Raw genomic sequence first — 16,591 nt, 5'->3', positions numbered from 1 at the left:
CCCCGAGCAGCAACCCCGAGCGCGGCAGCCGGCAACCTTCGCCCTTTAGGCGGCCCTCCGAGCCCCTCACTGCCCGGCCGCGGCTACACTCCGCGGAATCCCCTGCGCGGGGCGGGCGCTCCTCAGTCCCGGCCCGGGCGGCGGCAGCGGGAGGAGCGGGGCGGCGCCGCACGGCGAGTGACCGGGCAACATGGCGGCGAGGCAGCTGGCGGCTGGGCGGGACGCGTTGTGCGGTTGGCGGCGGGCGTACAGCAGCGCGGGCGCTGCCGAGTTTCTGCACCGCAGCATCGTGCCCACCATGCACTACCAGAAGAGCCTGCCCAGGTACCGCGGGCCGCTGCCCCTGGTGGACCGGCGGCCCTGCGGGCGCCTAAGGGACGCAGGGCCTTGTAAGGAGCGTCCTCGGGCAGCGGGGGACGCGGGCTGAGGTCGGGAGCGGCCGGAGGGGCTGTGAGCAGAGGGCAGCCGTCTTTCCTCGTGGTGCTGCTCAGCCGCGGTCCCGCTGGGCTCGCTGGCTGTTTGTGGGTACTCATCTGTTTCGTGTTCGGGCAGAGAGGAAGCTTTTAGCGATACTGGTGGGAAACGTGCAAGAGAATGGTGATGCGGGAGCCCAGGGACGGCAGGTGGCTGCCAAGGTGTGTGGGCCTGTGTGGAGCCGGGGCCGGACCAGATGGGCCTTACGGGTCCCTTCCGACTCGGGATACCCTGTGATTCGGTGGTTCTGTGAAATTAAACCTCTCTGCTGTGTGGCTGCTGCTCCTTGCAGCTGTCTGTGTCGGTGTGTTGCCTGCAAGGTCTTAAGAGCCTTCACTGCAATAACAGCAGTCGCGTTTTGCTTCTCATGAGGGCATTATGCTGTGATGACATATTTATCTATTCCCTTTCTCCTCCTTTCATTAAGAAACTTCTAAGCCATTGAGATAATAAGGGATATAAGGAAGGATAGAGAAGCGGGGAGAGAAATTGCGACCGCACTATAAGAAGCTGAAACCTCATCAGTACCATTGCTCAAGTGTCTTTGTTCCCCTTCCTTCAGACTGCCTGTTCCCAAACTAGAAGATACAATTAGGAGATATCTGAACGCCCAGAAACCTCTTTTAAATGATGACCAGTTCAGGTACGGACAAATAAAATAGTCATAATGCAGAACTGTTTGTTGCTTTAAAGTTGAATGTTACATATAAAAAATATGAATTGTGAAAGCATTTCAAATCTTTTACTGATTGCTGTAGGAAAACTGAAGAACTTGCTCATCAGTTCGAAAAGGGAATTGGAAGAGAGCTGCATGAGCAACTAGTTGCTCAAGACAACCAGAACAAGCATACCAGTTACATCACAGGTATGTTGGCCAAGAGAGCTTCTGGAGAGCTGTGAAGGTGGTAAAGGGTGTAAAAGGCAAGCTGTATGAGGGGTCCCTTGGTTTGTTCAGAGCAGAGGGGGCTGAGGGGAGGCCTCATGGTGGCTGCAGCTATTCACAGGGAGAGGAGGGACAGCAATTGAGCGCTGCTGTCTGATGGCAGCGATGGGGGCTGAGGGAACAGCGGGGAGTTGCCTCAGGGAAGGATCAGGTAGGGGTGAGGGAAAGGTTCTGCCCCGGAGGGCGGTGGGTACAGTCCTTAACTGCTGGTGCTTAGGGTGCATTGGGACACGCTCTCATAGGGTTTGGTTTTTGAGTGATTGTGTGTGCACCAGGGTTTGGACTTGGTGATCTTTGGTGAACCTTTCCAAGTCAGGTCATTCTGTGTTTCTGGGATTCTGATTGGATGCAGAAGGAGTCTTTAGGTCATCATACTTCATAATAGGCAGCTCATAATACTACAAACAAAATGGGTTAAAGCTTAAGCTCTCTGTTGCATAAGCTCGGAATAGCATGCTGTGAATATTGCCTGTACCAGTATTTGTGCAAATTCTGAGTATCTGGTAAAATGAAGAAGGCCCTTCATGTAACTTGAATGTACCAAAATTCTGCAGGATGGTGGAATGTTGCTAAACAAGAATTGCAGTCCTAAAGACTTTTTTTCCCCCTTTTTGAATAGGAAATATTCAAGTAGTTGAGTGAGAATGCTCACCGCAGTTGAAAAGGGAGGGAAAGAAGTGGTGCTATTGGAGTGAAAAACAATGGGAGGAAGAGATCAACCACAGGCATAGTCTGTATTACAAGTTAATTACACGGGCAGCTCTATTAAGGGAATGAAGTGATGATTTTCAAGTAATTCCAAGTTACTTAGCAAGAAAACAGAACTGTGAGGGAGGTTAGAAAGTGGTCGGTACTTTGGACTTGAAACAGTGCCCTCCAAAAAAAACCAAACCAACCAAACAAAAAAACCCAACCACTAGGAACACACGTTTTTATAAAGAGGAGAAGAAACTGAGAGATGCAGAAAGTAAAAGGTGAGAATAAAGGAGTACAAATTGAGAGGGAGGTATACATAGCTTTTAGGTTGTTCTTCCTAATTGTTGTTACACTGACTTCCAATGCAGAAGCAAATGCATAAGCTTGTGAAAGTTTTGAATGGATGGGTAGCAACAAAGGTGGAAATACTCAAATACCTGTGGAATTGGGAGTTTGCATGTTGTCCTCTCTGTCTACCAAGATTACTCATTAGGGTGTTGGCTTTGCAAGTTGCACAGCAACCACAAATTCTGTAGGGAATAGCAGAGTATTACATACAAGCTGCTGTTCGGTTTATTAGCTCATGCTATCCATTCCCTTTGTAGAGCAGGTGGAGTTTTAACTGCTGCTGACTCTCGTGTTTGTCAAGACTAACCAACATGCTTCTGCTTTGTGTCAGTGAAATACAGAGCTTTTATCTTCCTTTTATTTAGTTATAATTCCTTTTTTAGGCCTCATAAGAGATACTTTCAGAAACCATATGTATAGTTGCCCCCATTTTCATCTTTCAAGACCAAGGTTAAAAGGCGATGTGACAGTGAGGAATGTGGTTACTAATCAGTGAGGACCAGGAATTATAATTGTGACTTAGATCCTTGAGTTAGCCCATTGCCCTTCTTACAGCCCATCAGCTGTCTTTGGTGGCCGCGTGCTTCCTTTGTCTGCTTCCTGACAGCGTGTAGTACCAAACCTTACTGAGTTCAAAGTTGTTAGTAATAGAGCCTACTTAAAATAAACAAATGAACAAACAAAACCAACATCCTTCCTGCCTTCACTCCTGGATTTTGTTTCTCAGAGACACGTGTGTAGGCATGACCACATCTTAGAGCTAGACCTTGGTTATGGCAAGGACAGAACGTTTCTTTCACATTTGTGCTTCTTGATATGTCAACAGGCCACACAATGAAGTGAGACTGTCTAAAAGACCTGGGGTAGCAAATGTAATTCTTCCTGAAGTCTATTCTCAGCCTGGAAGAATTACTTTGAGGTTCTCTCTAACCTCATCATTTTGCCAGTTCTGTTCAGTGTTGATAGTGTCAGTGGATAGAAAGAGGAAAAAGTTAAGATTTGTTAGAGACGTACAGAAAACAAGGAAATTTTCCCTCATTGTAAACAACAACAATCTTTGTACAAACAGCTCCAAATTCAGTGTTTTTACTAGTAACCAACTGTACTCTTTGCATGGTTGGACATTGGGAGAATCCTTGGACGAATTATTGCTTATGTTCTTCCTGTTCATATGTGCTGCAGTAGGTATTTATTTATGATCACTGGGGCAGGATATTGACTTTCTGAATGTCTGTTTGATTCAGAATGCTGCTTTTATGTTCTGACCTGTTTCTCAACTCTCTGTTTCAGGTCCCTGGTTTGATATGTACTTAAAAGCACGTGAACCTGTCGTTTTGAATTTTAACGCATTTATGTCTTTTCATCCTGATCCAAAATCTGAATATAATGATCAACTCATACGAGCTACAAACATGACTGTTTCTGCTGTACGTTTTATGAAGACCTTCAGGGCTGGTTATCTGGAACCAGAAGTTTTTCACCTCAATCCCGAAAAAAGTGACACTCAGCTCTTTAAGAAAATTATCCGATTTGTGCCTTCTTCACTTTCTTGGTTTGGTGCTTATATGGTCAATGCATATCCTCTAGATATGTCTCAGTATTTCAGGCTCTTCAATTCCACACGGCTGCCTAAACTCAACAGAGATGAGCTTTATACAGATGAAAAGGCAAAACATTTACTGGTACTGAGAAAGGGGAATTTTTATGTGTTTGATGTTATTGATAGAGATGGAAATATGCTGAAACCTTCAGAAATACAAGCACACTTCAAATACATCCTTAGTGATAACAGTCCAGCCTCGGCCTTCCCTCTTGGCTACCTCTCCAGTGAGAACAGAGATACGTGGGCAATGCTGAGAAAGGAGCTACTGGATAATGGCAATGCGGAAGCTCTTCAAAAAGTAGACTCTGCTGTGTTTTGTCTCAGTTTAGATGATTTTCCCGTTAAAGACTTTGTGCACTTGTCCCATACTATGTTGCATGGAGATGCTGCTAACCGCTGGTATGACAAATCCTTCAATCTTATCATAGCTAAAGATGGCACTGCAGGAGTTAATTTTGAACATTCCTGGGGCGATGGTGTGGCTGTACTCAGATTCCAGAATGAAGTCTTTAAAGACAGTACCGAAGTACCAGCTGTGAGCCCTCAGTCCCAGCCTGCTTCAGTAGACTCTTCCACAGCAGTACAGAAACTTGACTTTAAACTGAACGATGCCTTAAAAGCAGGAATTACCAAAGCAAAGCAGAATTTTGATGCCAGTGTAGAAGGACTGTCTCTTAATATGATTCAGTTCCGCGAAGGGGGCAAGGAACTGCTGAAGCAGAAGAAGGTAAGCCCAGATGCAGTGGCTCAGCTTGCCTTCCAGATGGCTTTCCTTCGGCAGTACAATCAGACTGTTGCTACGTATGAATCTTGTAGTACTGCAGCTTTCAAACATGGACGCACAGAGACCATACGTCCTGCCTCTGTCCATACAAAGAAATGTTCAGAGGCTTTTGTCAGGGAACCGTCCAAGCATAGCACAGAAGAGCTTCAGGAGTTGATTGTGGAATGCTCAAAGTACCATGGCCGTTTGACAAAAGAAGCTGCTATGGGTAAGTTGCATTATACCAAACACTCTGCTTTTTGAACTGTTTGTTAAGGTTGCTGTAAAAATCTACTTTGCACCAGAGAAGCTGTGGATGCTCCATCCCTGGAGGTGTTCAAGGCCAGGCTGGATGGAGCCCTGGGCAGCCTGATCTAGTATTAGATATGGAGGTTGGTGGCCCTGCCTGTGGCAGGGGGTTGGAGCTTGATCCTTGGAGTGCCTTCCAACCCAGTCAGTCTATGATTCTGTGAATTTTGATGGAGGCCTTATATTCATGCAGACTTAACAAGAACTAGCAGAAGGCTGCAGCTTAAAGTGTGTTCTTTGAGATTCATTTCTTAATGGGGAGAGAATGCCTTTGTGCTCCTAGTTCACTGTTAATGTGCCCAGAAGTTTTTATACTTCAGTTTTTGTCCACAGAGCAGTTGGGTGACTTGAAGCACTGATAAATATTTAACTGCACACTATTCTCCAGGGCAACCAAGAACTTCTGCTTTATGACTGAAGAGTTGCTGTCTTATGCCTGTAGGGGTATTAAGACTGTAACAGCTTCCAAATCAAACTGATTCCTTAGCTGTGCTACTCCTGGTATTTTTCTTTTGAATAGACCTTTCCAGAAGTATAACTTGCTTCATTAAACTCAAGAAGACTATTGAACGTTAGCCAACAGAGTCTAAAATTTGCCTTTTTCTACTGACGCAAAATCCTCTTCCTTTTTAGATTAATAAATTTGGGAAATCCTTTATCTCTTTTTTAAATCACCTGCAAATGCTCAGATAACTAAATAATGTGATGCATTATTAAAGTTGTCTGTTAACACTGCAGTTTGGTTTACTATCGTGATTCCTGGTTGAGGCTAGCAGTGCAACAGCAAGCCTTCGTTCTAATAAGTGCATTAGAAGTGCAGAATGTCTGGGTTATGACAAGTACTTCTTGCTAATACTGACGAAACTCTGAGCTCTACAGACCTTTTGTGGCTTAGGAGCAGTGTGAGGTTGAAATAAGTGAGTTTACTTCCCACAGAAATCTCTAATACTTGTTATTTTATTTCAACAGGTCAGGGATTTGACCGACATCTGTTCGGGTTGCGCTATTTGGCCTCATCCAAAGGCACTGCACTGCCTGATTTCTATCAAGACCAAGCCTATGCTCGGCTTAATTACAACATCATTTCTACAAGCACATTGGTTAGTCCAGCTGTGCAATTAGGAGGATTTGGCCCAGTGGTGCCTGATGGCTTTGGAGTAGGATATCAAGTACATGATGATTGGATAGGTTGCAATGTTTCCTCTTACCCAACTAGGAATGGTAAAGAATTCCTTCAGTGTATATACAAGTCACTAGAAGATATTTTTAATGTTTTAAAAGGCAAGAAGGTTGGTAGTTAGTTAATAAAAGAGCTGGAACACTTCACAGTTGTGGTAGAAAATGCAGACTTTTTCTAATTGGCAGTACATACCAACCAGCATTCAACATGACAAGCAACTAAGCTCAGTTGGCTTCATTTATCTTCATTGAACTTGAACACTGTGTAGATTGAATTTGATTTTTGAATGTAAAAAAAAATCAAGCACAGACCTTGAGTACGCATTTCAGGAAATAAAAACATTCAGAGTGTTGGAATGAAGTAGTGGAGCCATCTGTCCAAACTGATCAACGTGTTCTTAAAACACATCTAGAATAAAAAAGCACTGGTAACAAATTTATGAACTCAAACATTGAGTTTGTTGTGAGTTTCAGGTAGACAACAGCACCTTTAAACTGTTGGATTTTAAAAGAATACAAGCAATTGCATTAAATCTGTGTGATTACATTTGCACTTTCAGTAAGCTTGCTTCCAGTGATCACACTTACTTTTCTCTTTAAACTTGAATAAATATCAGAACTCGTTGTACCTCAACAGTTTGAAGCCTTTCCAATGTAACAACTTTTTGAGAAATGAAAAATGAAGTGAGAGGCTTTAACTAACCTGCAATCACTCACTGTGTTGTTAAACTGACTAGACAAAACTGTGATGTAATAAAGCTATCTACTAGTAACGATAAAATTCTTTTATTAGCACATCAAAATTATACAGTCTGAGTAGTCCATTTCCCAATAGCTTGTACTTCTTGTAAGGGTTAAAAAGAATACTTCTGGCATGTTGTCTCTCACCATCCATACGTGAAATCTGTCCAATAATCTGCTGCTTTTGTTCCACTGTGTACATTTATGCCTTAAAAAAGAAATACCCCTGAACTTGAGCAAGTCTTCACAGAAATCTCAAGAGAGCTTAAGCATAGACATCACTATAACTTAATCACACTGTGAATCGAGATCAAACCAGTACTGACAAGTTCTTCCTGCTGTTCCTGACTCGGACTCCGGCAGCTAAAGTGGCTGGGAGCAAAAGGGGCCTTTTAGCCAAGGAGCTCAAAGTTGTTTGGAGTCAAATGCAGATGCCTTTTGCTGAAATTCCACCTTTTGCAGAAAATTCATCATGGTACAGATGACTTGAACTCCTCAGTCTTTAAACCTCCATAACTTCCATATTGTTTTTATTCTGGTCAGATGAATCATCCTTGCAGCATGTTACTTTCAGCAAGATATACGGGTAGAACTTGAAGTCTGAGCGTGTTGGTAGGATGTGATGTGAGTTTTAAAGGTCAGAAACCTATTCACCTTCACCCTTCTTCTGTGTATCTCAGCTTTCAGATTTGCTTGGTGTCTTTATTTAGTGCAGGAAGTGTAAGCAACACCATAGTGTGTACTGCAAGCACAGGGAAGGGGAGACACGCTTAAAATACATAACCCCAAAGGCTTATGAACTTTTCCTTGTCAGGGCTCTTTCCTCTGCAGCCTGTGATGTACTGTTGTAGCTTTCAATTGGAAAGTATTTAAAGCTTGGTTTAACACTTACCAGGATTATCCTTTCAGTTTGAACAAAGAAGGGAAGGTTTTGGTGGATGAAGAAACTAACATACTCAGAGCAAAAGTCTTTGAATGAAGTTAACAAGAGAAAGTACTGATTTTTTAAACATGGCCAAAATGTGCAAGCCTGTGAGAGTGCTTGCCAAGAAATAGGAAGTGTCTGCAGCTAGAAATTGCTTTACCTGGTAACGTATTCAGAAGGGTAACTTTATTTTCAGAAGGAGTAACAGATGTGCCAACAGCAGTTAAGCTTAGTATTTTCTGGAAAGTCACTTCTGTGTCTTTCATAGCTTTCTGTCACTTCAGGATGTACATCTTTGCTTCAGCAGTTAGCACGCTCTCCTGACCAACGCTCCTAGCCATCTCCTAGGTGTAGTGGGTGAAAAGAGCTTATTTGCTAGAGAATGGAATGTGGGTATTTCTTGGAGATTAATTAAACCTAATTAAAACTTCAAGGCAATGAGTCATCTAAATACTTGTTAAGCAGCAGTCCATCTCAAACGTATGTATTCCCAAAAAACACATTAAGAAAACATCTGAATTCAGCTAGGCATATATATAACTTTAAATGTGTACTAAGACCATCTCAAAGCTCTCTGTGAAGAATCATTTATTAGCTGTTCCACAGACAGTAAATACAATTTACTTAGGTTTCTATTTGTGAAGTTCAGACACGTGAACAATAACGCCACGAAGCTCTCTGATGTTTTCAGCTCCCTCATCAATAAGCTTGCCAAGGTTTGTCAGCAGTGTGAACATCAGCATTTAACAAATTTATGGGTAACTTCATAGATTCCAACAGATTCCTTTGTTTTTTCATCATAGTCATTCCAATCCTGTGGGAATTAAGATTTCATAGCATTAGCCACAGACAATAGATGACAATAGTGTCTAAATCACAGACTGGAATTAACTGAAGCTAAGCCTCACTCACAGTTTGGGTCTTACTGATTGTGTGGTGCTTCCAACATAAATCTAAGCTGTATTCTAATTTTCTAGAGAAGTGAGAGCACTGACCTGAAATGGACTGACCTAAATGGACTTTAGTGTCAGTGTTCTTACATCTTAATAAACTTTAAAGAAAATAAAAAAGCAGTCCACAGCCTGTAGTGGACAAAACAGCAGCCATGGCAGATGAAAGGATTATCTATCATTTACAATGCCCTAGTCATGTGGTTCAGCAGACAAGCAGATCCCTGCCAAGTAGGATACAGGGGAACAGATTTGACCTTGAGATTCTTGCTCACAGCCAAGGAAGATTTGCAATGCTGGAGTCATTATCCTGTGCTTTGAAGGAGAGTCTTTATCTTACTTTTTAATATCTCTGTGCAGAGGAAAAAGTACAGATATCCTAAGGAAATTAGTTCACCACTCTGAATAACAGCAGCCCTTTAGTACTGTGGGTCTTTGCTCTTTGAAATTTCTGAATGATTTATATGTTGCATTTCTCTGTCATCTCCCAAGATATAAAATGCATGCTGATAAAATGAAACTGTTAGTAGTGCTGGTTATTTACAGTTGTAGTTTCTCTGTCCAGTTATGACTTTCTCATGCCTACATGAAAATGCAAAACTAGCCTTTTATGTGCAAGATACATACTTCATGTTAGTGTCATAGCGAACAGAAGGTAGATAATTAGAATTACTAATGAAACTAAGACAACATACCTTTTCTAACAAGTTTATGTCATTGAAAGGTGTGCCAGACTCTGCACCTTCAGCAGCAAATCCTGCCTGCAAACACATTTGCAATAAGTTTTTAAGAATAAGCTGTACAAAGAAAATGTTAAGTATGAAACTGAAATGTTTAACGAAAGTAACATTGCACATTTTTATTGTATTTTACCTAAATTAGGTAGGAAAAACAGCCAGTCTGTTTCCTGGACAAGGGTCGTGTATGGGGATTGCGAGGTCATGGCCTGAACCAGTGATGGACTACCAGGTGAGAAGGTGTGGTAACCCAGGGCACACAGGTGCAAGTAATGCACCTGGGCAACAAGAAGGAGTAGAATGTGGGTCCACTCCTCCTCACTCTTGTTTAAGGGTTAGCTAAGGAAGCAGGATCTCTATTTGGAGATCACCTCCTCTGGAGCATTCAGCAGCCTTCAGAAAGGGTAAGTGACTTGTCCCTCTGTTGTCTGTGTATTGATCAACACCTGTGTGAGCATGTTTGTATTCTGGTAGATGGCAGTATCACTGCCTTCTGCTCTGCAGGTCAGCATGATGCTGTGACCCTTCCCCCCACCACTTGTGAAATGGGAAGTCTTGACACAAACAAACATAGTGTAAAACAAAACAATATTGCTCTTCTATGTTTCTTACCAGAAAAGTACTTTCAGTAGTTTTAGATAAACTTTAAAAAGTGAAGTTGAGTTCTATCAGCATCCAACTACTAATGGCTTTAATCTGTATTTAGAAATTATATAGGCACTATCTATAAAATAACTACACAATAAACTCACTGTGAGAAAACACAGAAAAAGTATGGAAGAGTCAGTTGTTCTGGTTTACAAATGATCACAATCCAAGCTGCTCCAGAGAAGGAAGTAGCCTATACTGGATTTAGGTATAGAAGCAACTAGCAAGCCTTGAGTGCAAGGAGGATCAGTTAGCTAACTGAACAGATAATAGCATCCAAACAGTAGAGTTCATCACTATTGCTACTGTTTTTAAAGAAGTGAAAGAAAAGATAGGAATAGCTGTAGGAAAGAAAGTACATATCAGAGGGATGTAGCACAAGAACAAGATGCTCTTTCTGATTTTTCTGTTAAAACATCAGTTATATTAGGGCTTACAGTTTTCAAGCTTTAAAATAAGCTTTATTAGTTTTAAAGGAAACTTAAAATTATCTCAGCCATCTCAATAGTATACAGGGGGTTTCTTGTAGTGCTACTGCTAATTGTAGAATTTTACTGAGAAACATCTAGGAAGGAAAGGTGGTTTCTTGGTCCTCTGCTAGGGATGCTAATGCACCAGCATTTTTGATAAAGAAATCTCTTCTAGTACCAAACAGACACTTCATTGTGGGGGAATGTGTGAAGTAAACCACATGATTGTAAAATACTTTAGGATTTAGTGGAAGGTTAAGTGTTGGGAGTTAAACAGACCACAGTGTGGCAGACATGACAACAGGAGAGTTATCTGCAAGGCACAGTGTAAATATGCCCTGTACATAATTGTCAGAAGCCCAATTCAAAGGAATTGCAACAGCTGAGGAGGCAGATCACCATGATGGGTGAAAAAAGCAGAGCTGAAGTATAGAACAAAGAGTAGAAAAAGAGATTCCCCAGCACTCCAAGGAACAACAAGCTATGTTACTGAATTTCAAGCTTCTATACCAGACACGTTCTTAGAGCTTTGGCGTCAAAGCACAGACTCATTTAATCTGTTAAAGGAAGCTGGGAACTGCAATGCCTCGTCTGCCCTCTGCTGACAGGCAAAGGACCAACAGTTAAAGCAAAAACAGCATATTGACACACATCTGTTGGCACAAAGCAAAGAAGCTGAAGGTTTAAGAGAAATTCTGTAAAGAATCCTCCATACTGAACTGACCTCAGGGATGGTTGGTTTGTACCTATTTAAAAAAAAAATTGTACAGTAATCTATGGCCAGTCCCTCAGACTGCAGGGCAGACAGGTTGGCTTGGATCATATAAAATACATAGAACTGTAAGGAGCCACAGAAGTATATGTTGTATTTATTCATTTGGGCATCAGGAAATTCACTGAAGAATCTGCTGAGGGACTCAAGTGTACCCTCCAGTCAAGTGCACAGGCTACACTTAGGGAATATTATATGAAAAGCTTAGGAAAGCTGTGAAGTCTTTGTTCTGCAGATAAAAGTGACAGGTAGGATGCTGATACGTAAACATCTCCTGCATCTCAGAGGTTTCTCATAGATTTTACTTGAAGTTCAAGTTCCTAGTTCTGTCTGGCATCAAAGCCTTCAAACAGGAATAAGCGAAGATCCCTTCTGTTGCTTAGAAAGATGGATTTGAATTAAAAATGAAGACTCCTGCAGCACAATGCTGTGGTGTCTTCATTTATACCTAATTCCTTGTAGGATCAGCTTTTTTCATCTGTTTGTTAGCATAGTCACAGTCTGAGGGGAGGATAAGACAGGTTTATATTTGTCAGTCTATTTACACCTAATCTGGTTAAATATAGTAAGGAGTTAGATTGCATACAGCATGAGCGTGCACAAGCAAATGAATTGTTAGGAACCGGCTTGGCAGTGAAGAAATCCTTTGACTCTGAACCCTGAAGTGTGCTTTGCAACAGCCTTTAACTGCCTTCCTTGGTTTTGGTCTGAGCAAGTTTCCAAAGGAAGATTACCAATACGTTTCCTACAGCTTTGATGTCATATTGCAAGATGTTATTGCATTGGAGAGGTCGTATATTGATGATTGTTCGTATCTGGAACATTGGTTATTTTTGTTGTAATGTATCAATAACCAAAGTGGAGCTCCCCTGACTGTGGCTACCTGCATGCTCCTGCGATTCCCCTCTGAAAGACTCCCGTTTGCAATAACCTGAGCAATGAAGACATTTCAGATCAGTTCAGATGAGTGATGCTCAGCCACGTGTAAGGCATTATGAATAATCCAGGGGTATTTTATGCTACTGGAACACAAGTACAAAGAATTCCAGAGTTGTTATGCTGTTTGTGATTTCCTGAATTTGAATAAAGTACTGTGGAGAAGATGGAAAATCAGGGAGGTCCAGGACATTCCGGGAAGAGCAGCAACATTTCAAAAACTATATTTTAATTGCTCTAGAGTCTGGAAGTGCTCTTAAAAACTGATAAACAGATCCCAAGTATGAACTCACCTGTGGCTGAAAGTCAACTGGTTCCAAACCTCGGCATTCAAACTCCACTATTGTCTTGAATTTCTCACTGTCTTCAGCCTATAATTGAGTCAGAATACTGTTAGTTTTCAGCTAATAAAACAGTGACAGATATTACTCTGGGAATGAACTGCTTTATAGGCAGTACTATCAACTCTGATGTCCCAAGTGACAGCAAAATCCTAGGGCTAGTTTAATGGGTTGTAATTAGCTGAATGTCTTGCTCTGCCACAAGGAAGCCTTCAAAAGGAAACAATCACCTGTGATTTGAGTAATACAGTTTCATGTTTTGCTTGTGAAATGTATCACAGATCATTCTGTATTTGAGACTGAGCTCTGTTAATGCAAATTTTATTCTCCATTAGACTGTTCAGAAGTCTATAAGAGACATTTTTTTTATCACGTGAACATATGTAGTTTATGTATTCTTGAAAGGGGAATGTGATGATACAGCAAGAACTGGGAATACTATTAATATCTACTCATATTTCACTTGCATAAAAGAAAACAAACTTACATTATATGGTTTGATTGTCTGACTTAAAATATCTAAAAAACAAAAAACAACAGATGTGTAAAAGTGAGTGGCAGCACATCTTCAGAACATAGCACAAACCAAGTCCCAGCTGTTTCTCCCTTCTGAAAAGAAATCCTTAAGAATAAAAGAAACAAAGTAAGCAAGCAATTCCTGCAGGTGTTCTTCAAAAGATAGAATTATTCTTGCTCCTCTGGAGAAGTTTATGCTATACCATTTTGTTATCTTGCTAATAAAATTTAAAAAAATTTAAAATTCAAATGATACTTTTGTAAAATGACTTAAAGGATGAGAGTTCTGTTCATGCAGAAGCCTGAACTAACCAGGAGGCCTGAGAAACCATCATCTGCAAGGAACATTGTTGTACAGTTGTTTTTTTGTGTGTGTGAGGATCTCCAGCTCTACCCCCAAAGCTGCCTTTGTGGAAATCCTTTGATTCCTTTGCAAAGAGCAACAAAGAACCTGCAAGTAACTTTCATAACCATGCATTTAGTTTATTACTGTTTTATGTATTTAACGGGAGTTATAACTCTCAGCCTAGTTTATCCTACACTTTTCTAATGTTTGTTTTCTTATGTGTCTTTATAAAGCAGCAGATACATCCCAATAGAGAGAAAAGCCCAATTAGAGAAAGATAGAATACAGTGGAAAAACCAGATGTGACAGCCTGAGCTAGCCAAGTAGCTGCATCTCTTTAAATCAGACTATTTGCTCGAATCGCAAAAAGAAAAAATGATCCAGCCATGCTGTGAAGTTGGCCATGTTGTTCCTACTGTCCAACATTGTGGACTTAAGCTCTTTTTTTATGTTGTTGATGACCAACTGACCTCTCAATTTCCTTCATAAGCATGACAGTATCAGCTGGCTACTCAAATATCAGTGTACTTGGGGGGGGGGGGGGGGGGGGGAAATGTTTCAAACAAAAATTGGGACTGAAAAATAGATGTAGGAGAAAAGTATAACGTGGATGATGTGTCTTAGGTTTCTAAACACATACCAATGGAGTTCTCTCTGGAGCACAGCTTGCATTTCTGCACCATAGTGGCACTTCCTCTGCCTCCTTTCAGGGGAGCACTGTCCTACAGACCATAACAGTGGAGATATTTTTAATTCCATTCTAGCTGAGTCACTGGAAGCCCCTGCAAAGGTACAGCTTTTGTGTGTGCTTCTTTGTTTTACAAGAAGTCTCCAACTTTTGCTTTTTAAAAGTCCTGCATTGAGAAGGCTTTTAGAAACTAGAGATGTGTAATTCAGAAAGCTGTAATTCTCCAGTAACTGTTCTAGATTTAAAACACTGAATAATGATATAGTTATGTCCTTAATGACTCAAAATGCATTCAGTGGAGATGATAATGCCTTTCTAATAACAAAGCCTTCTTTTATCCCTGACAAATTTACTCTGCTTCTTCAGTTTCCGAATGCTCATCCAGCATGCTGAACTCCCCCCAAATTGCCTAACCTCCAACAACGTTCCTTAAGCAAAGCTTATCCTAATATCACTTCAAAATTTGTTTTCAACTGATGTTTTTACAGAAAGGTGGCTTTTCAAAGCAGGTGTCAATATTTTATCACCGAGTCACCATTCCAATGGCTCATTTCAATTAAGTCTCCATATATGTTTTGAATACAAAATACAAGAGCTTTTCCTGACTGCATATGGCTGCTATCACCAGGAGCTATTTCATCTGATGTGCATCTGTCGCATGCTGATGTTCCTGTTCACTGCATGTACAAGGCAGGCTTGTTTTCTTTGTTTGATGCAGGTTACCACGGGGAAACTCACCATCAACCGGAGGTACTGCCATTTTTCAGAGACCTCACCACAGTTCCCGCATTTCAGCTGAAAAATAACATAAATCAGAGAATTTAGGTGCATTGGGCGGCACACGTATTGCGAGATGCAGCCACTAAGCAGAAGATGGGAAGAACGCAGCTCGTCACTGCAGCCGTGTGCTGGGGATGTCGGCTCAGCACCTGCCTCAGCAGTGCAGGCTCTACCCTTCACACAGACCGCCCCGGTAGGTAAGCAGCGCACGGTGCCACGCGTGCGTTGGGAACCCGTGAGCGGCTCCTGTAGCAGCCCGCCTGCACCGCGTGGGGAAAAGCGCAGCAGCTCTGCAGCTCGCCGTGCTCAAGGGGGCAGATGTGACGCTTACAGCACCATGCCCGGCAGTTTCAGGCTAAAAGCGGCGATCCCTGCTCCCGCAGCCCGCACCTTGAGGTACCAGCGGAAGTCCTCCCCCTCGGCCCGCAGCCGGGTGATGTTCTCCAGGGTAGCTCGCAGCTGCAGCCCGATCCTCTGCAAGGCAAGAGGCAGCGACAGCCCGTCAGCTCGGGTCGGCCCGGCACGGCCCGGCCGCGGCCCCGACCTACCCCCATGGCACCCTCCCGGCCGTGCGCTTTTGCCCTCAGTTACGATGGCGGTCGCCGCTTTCTGCCGACTTGAAGCCGAGCTGCCCACAGCCAAGATGGCGCCCGGCGGCGCGACCTGACACCGCCCTGAGCGGGAGCGGGGCCGAATGGGAAGGCTGGGGGGGAGGAATGGCGAGCACTGCGGGGACGGGGCAGGAGCGGTGCGGGAAGGCAGAGGGCTGTCTAGAAAAGATCGTGGCCAGAGAAGGGAAAGCCTGAGGGAGGGTTTGGGCAGAGGACTTGAAGTGTCGGCGTGCTAATTACTGAAGTTCATCTTACACATAACCTTCTCTTTTGTATTTCTTGGGAAACAGCATTTTTGGTTATATTGAGCAGAATGGAGGACTCTTTACTGCTTCCTACTCAAATAACACGGATTTCAGCTTCAGAGGGTTCACCCAGATGCTTTGTAGTACCGTCAGCCACAGAGCTGATGTTGTGCCTCAGGTAAGGCATATAACAGCCCTTGTAAACTGGAGTTGCTTTTCTTGAGCTCCATATAATATGCAGAAAAGTCTCTTAATTCACATTAAAACTTGGCTAAAGTTAAGTTAAACCTGCCACACTACAAGAAAATTGCTGGTTAATCCGGATCTGGTTCTGATAAGATTCCCATTGCAGCAGAAAAATCACTTGAACGAAGCAGTTTTAGTTAGTGCCCCTTACATATTGCAGAAGTCTTAAGCAAGTTTCACCACGGCTCTAAAGTTCTGTATCTTACATTGATTTTCTTTCGCTTCCAGGCTTAACTGGGGAGTTAAAAGCAAGACAGCCCACCTCCACTCATTGTCCACATCCACTCATTGTGAGGTGGGCACCAGCACACATCAGGCTGCCAG

At 42.5% G+C, this 16,591-nt stretch overlaps 2 protein-coding genes across 2 annotated transcripts; one reads left to right on the top strand and one right to left on the bottom strand.

Annotated features, from left to right (window-relative positions):
- The first annotated feature begins 139 nt into the window (after window positions 1–139).
- On the top strand, window positions 140–7,312 carry CPT2 (carnitine palmitoyltransferase 2). Its single transcript, XM_048944606.1, has 5 exons — window positions 140–324; window positions 1,037–1,117; window positions 1,233–1,339; window positions 3,752–5,056; window positions 6,106–7,312. The coding sequence occupies exons 1-5, from the start codon at window positions 191–193 to the stop codon at window positions 6,435–6,437; spliced, it is 1,959 nt and encodes a 652-aa protein (XP_048800563.1). The 5' UTR covers window positions 140–190; the 3' UTR covers window positions 6,438–7,312.
- Window positions 7,313–8,552: 1,240 nt separating this feature from the next.
- Window positions 8,553–15,847, bottom strand: CZIB (CXXC motif containing zinc binding protein). Its single transcript, XM_048944608.1, has 8 exons — window positions 15,714–15,847; window positions 15,556–15,639; window positions 15,124–15,180; window positions 14,338–14,419; window positions 13,323–13,354; window positions 12,788–12,865; window positions 9,627–9,692; window positions 8,553–8,795 (listed from the first exon to the last, which is right to left on the bottom strand). The coding sequence occupies exons 1-8, from the start codon at window positions 15,717–15,719 to the stop codon at window positions 8,718–8,720; spliced, it is 483 nt and encodes a 160-aa protein (XP_048800565.1). The 5' UTR covers window positions 15,720–15,847; the 3' UTR covers window positions 8,553–8,717.
- Window positions 15,848–16,591: the final 744 nt, after the last annotated feature.

Source organism: Lagopus muta, chromosome 5 (genome assembly GCF_023343835.1).
Source record: "Lagopus muta isolate bLagMut1 chromosome 5, bLagMut1 primary, whole genome shotgun sequence".
Taxonomy (NCBI): domain Eukaryota; kingdom Metazoa; phylum Chordata; class Aves; order Galliformes; family Phasianidae; genus Lagopus; species Lagopus muta.
Note: the sequence above shows the minus strand (reverse complement) of the source record. Positions and strands in the feature narration are given on the sequence as shown.

What these genes read in the sequence shown, in the direction of transcription:
- CPT2 (XM_048944606.1), top strand. Translation starts at nt 191, where the DNA reads ATGGCGGCGAGGCAGCTGGCGGCTGGGCGGGACGCGTTGTGCGGTTGG. An exon ending in TTAAATGATGACCAGTTCAG is followed by an intron (nt 1,118 to 1,232) that starts GTACGGACAAAT and finishes TGATTGCTGTAG; the next exon opens with GAAAACTGAAGAACTTGCTC. An exon ending in GCATACCAGTTACATCACAG is followed by an intron (nt 1,340 to 3,751) that starts GTATGTTGGCCA and finishes TCTCTGTTTCAG; the next exon opens with GTCCCTGGTTTGATATGTAC.
- CZIB (XM_048944608.1), bottom strand. An exon ending in CTCCAGAGAGAACTCCATTG is followed by an intron (nt 13,355 to 14,337) that starts GTATGTGTTTAG and finishes TTTGTTTTTTAG; the next exon opens with ATATTTTAAGTCAGACAATC. An exon ending in CAGTTGACTTTCAGCCACAG is followed by an intron (nt 9,693 to 12,787) that starts GTGAGTTCATAC and finishes ATGTGTTTGCAG; the next exon opens with GCAGGATTTGCTGCTGAAGG.